We start from the raw sequence: 2,842 nt of genomic DNA, 5'->3' as shown, positions 1-2,842 counted from the left end.
CCCAAGAAAAATATAACAATCAATGTCATAAAAATAAAATAAACAAATTACCTTTATTGCTTTTGGGTTTAATTTTCTTCTTTGGTACCATTTGGGCACAAACAGTGGCAAAGAGCCAAAGAGGAGAAGGTGAAGGGAATAAGGCAAGCTACCAAAAAAAAAAGTGATTCAAGGCAAGGGAGTCTTAAACTGAAAGAAGCCCATGTTTTAGCTAGAGACAATCTTCTCCTTCATCGACAAGAAGAATTTAGGAGCCATTGGCTATTGCTAAGTTGGATCACCCAAACTCAAGCCTCCATTCCGATTCAGTTGCAGAACCAATATAGTTTCTGATTACTGCGCAACAACACAAGAAATGATCGGATGGATCTCTTGAGGACTGAGGCAAGACTGTCCATGATTGGAATTGGAGGCAACTGAGGTGACAAGGAGGCTGACAAAGCTGATGACTGGACCAAAAACTTATTGTTTGGTCAATGTTGAATTCAAGAAAAAAATTTTAAGAAAAAATCTACTCCCCCTCACCAGCCCCCTACATGGACCGGAATACAATCATCCCAATAATAAGACAAATGTGTATCACAAACCCATCCGTCGGATAAGGAAAATCATTCAGGTGATCCATCACATTAACAATCTAATCCAGCCGAAGAGGACAAGTGTCAGATTTAGAGCAAAAATGGGAGTTTCATTAGCATAGGCTAGTCACCTTAATCTGATGACCCTTGGAAGATCGTGGTATGATTTTATTTTGGATCGGTTCTTCAGCAATCCTTGCGTTGATGTTATAGTATCAGTCTAATCCACCTCATCTACTCGCAATCACCAAACAGTATCAAAAGACACTAGTAAGGACATACTGTAAGCTCAAAACTTAGCTCAAGATAAGCTAACCGCAAAGGAACAACACATTTAGGAAGAAATCAATGAAAAAGCATGAGCACATAACTTTGGTTCCCGAGGCATTCATCAGTCGATCAGAACAGCTCACACAGGAGAATCAGTTAAACTGGCCAAAGAACTAGCAATGGGTAAGGGCGGGGAGGAATCCCTCCAGTCTATCATACTCAAGGAGGAGAACTATGCACAGGCATATCGAGCATACAAAACCATTCGGTGAACTTGAACAAAAAATGATGCTTAAATTATCATCCAAAAAGTAATTTAAGTTTACGAGTAAACCATTTCTTCAATTATATTCAAAATGTAAAGAGGGGAATGTCACTGCAGTCAAATTCCGAGATCCAGGATTCCAGAATGTAATTCAGATTCATAACAAGTTCTAACACATGACCATAGCTTAACAATATTTGATTAGCAATCCACATAAAGTATCTAATACTCAATTTTGCACCCATACATTGCCCCAAAATAAATTTGAAAAACCATGTCCAAAAAGTCTCAGCTTCAAAATTTTGTAACAGAACTCCCTCACCTGCTAATCTAGATATTCAAAATCAAGACAGACAAAAGCTTAACGCTTCTTGGAGACACCAACAGTCTTCCCCCTACGACCTGTAGTCTTGGTGTGCTGACCACGGACACGGAGGCCCCAGTAGTGCCTCAGACCACGATGGTTCCTAAATAACAGCAGACCTGTTAGCATCAAATCCTTGATCCAAAACAAGAAATATCACCTCCTCTAACACAGGCGCATGCATACACACATGTGAGAGGAGAGACTGGATTGTTGATGAAAATTCAATAGTAGCAATTGCACATCAGCAACAGACAATGCACTTGAGAATCCCCTTTTACTAGTTCTAAACAATTGATCTGTAATTTCCTTCATAAAAAATAAAATTATCTTTTGACAGTATCTTTTTGCTTCCAATAAACAGACAACAATGAGATGCTTCAGGATGCCATCTATTATAAAATCTTGAAATAATGATTCCAGCCCAAAAAGTTCAATTACACACAACTCCCGTCTCAATGGGAACAGTATAATACCTTTCTTTTTGGGTAGAAGGAACACTGTAATACTTAGGAATAACAATTTAAATGATGAAATGATATATTACATTGCATGAAGCCGCCTACTAAAAGTGAATGAATAGACTATTAAAAAAAAAAGAATATTTTATGAAAAAAAACTGAATTATTTATAAAATCCTTTCAAAATTCAGAACACATCAAACCTCCAATCCAAATCTTTAAGATTCACTGCACTAATCTGCAGATACGGCTGCCCTTTCTTGGTTGGACCAGCATGACCGGCTTTGGAAGCCAAGAGCCAAGAAGAACCAGTCCAGCCCAGGGTTTTGATCCAACAAGGGTTGGAAATAAAATTAGTAATTTACCTAGTATTTTATTTCATGCTTTTAGTTTCCAAACTTGAACGTAGGAGTAGGATTTATTTCCTTGCTTTGGTTTCCTTTTATAGTTGTTTCCTAATTTAGGCTAGTTTCCATTTCAGTTAAATTTCTAATTTCATGTTCCTATTTTTCTATATATTGGTTGTAATCGACTGAAGATTTAGAGAGTAATTTGATTATTGAATGAACGTGTTAGTGTGATCCTCCTTTTCCCCCTCTCTACTCTGATTTCCCCTCCCTTCCCTAAGGGTTCTCTATCAACTTGGTATCAGAGCCGAAGGATCCTATTCCTTCCCCATCTTTCTTCTTCCCTCCCCATTCTCTGTGTCTGATTCCACCGACACTGAGAACACAGGAAAAAAAATAAAAAAAAGAGGAAAGCGACAAAGATCGTCGTCCCTGGGTTCAGCCAGTAGCAACGAAGAAAAAAAAAAGACGAAGAAAACAATCAGAATCCGGAAGAAGAAAAGAAGAGAAGCAGGGAAGAAAAGTATAAAAGACGAAGAAGAGAGAAGTAGCAGAAA

The 2,842-nt window shown here is 38.0% G+C and overlaps 1 protein-coding gene across 1 annotated transcript in view; it reads right to left on the bottom strand.

Annotated features, from left to right (window-relative positions):
• Positions 1-1,169: 1,169 nt before the first annotated feature.
• Positions 1,170-2,842, bottom strand: part of LOC122073228 (40S ribosomal protein S18-like) — a 3,086-nt gene continuing 1,413 nt past the window's right edge. The window contains exon 4 of the mRNA XM_042637769.1: positions 1,170-1,580. Coding sequence (XP_042493703.1) covers positions 1,475-1,580 — 106 coding nt within the window. The 3' untranslated portion in view covers positions 1,170-1,474. The remainder of the gene's footprint in view (positions 1,581-2,842) is intronic.

The sequence above is a fragment of the Macadamia integrifolia genome, chromosome 3 (assembly GCF_013358625.1).
Source record: "Macadamia integrifolia cultivar HAES 741 chromosome 3, SCU_Mint_v3, whole genome shotgun sequence".
Lineage (NCBI taxonomy): Eukaryota > Viridiplantae > Streptophyta > Magnoliopsida > Proteales > Proteaceae > Macadamia > Macadamia integrifolia.
This window is presented reverse-complemented; position numbering and strand designations above follow the sequence as displayed.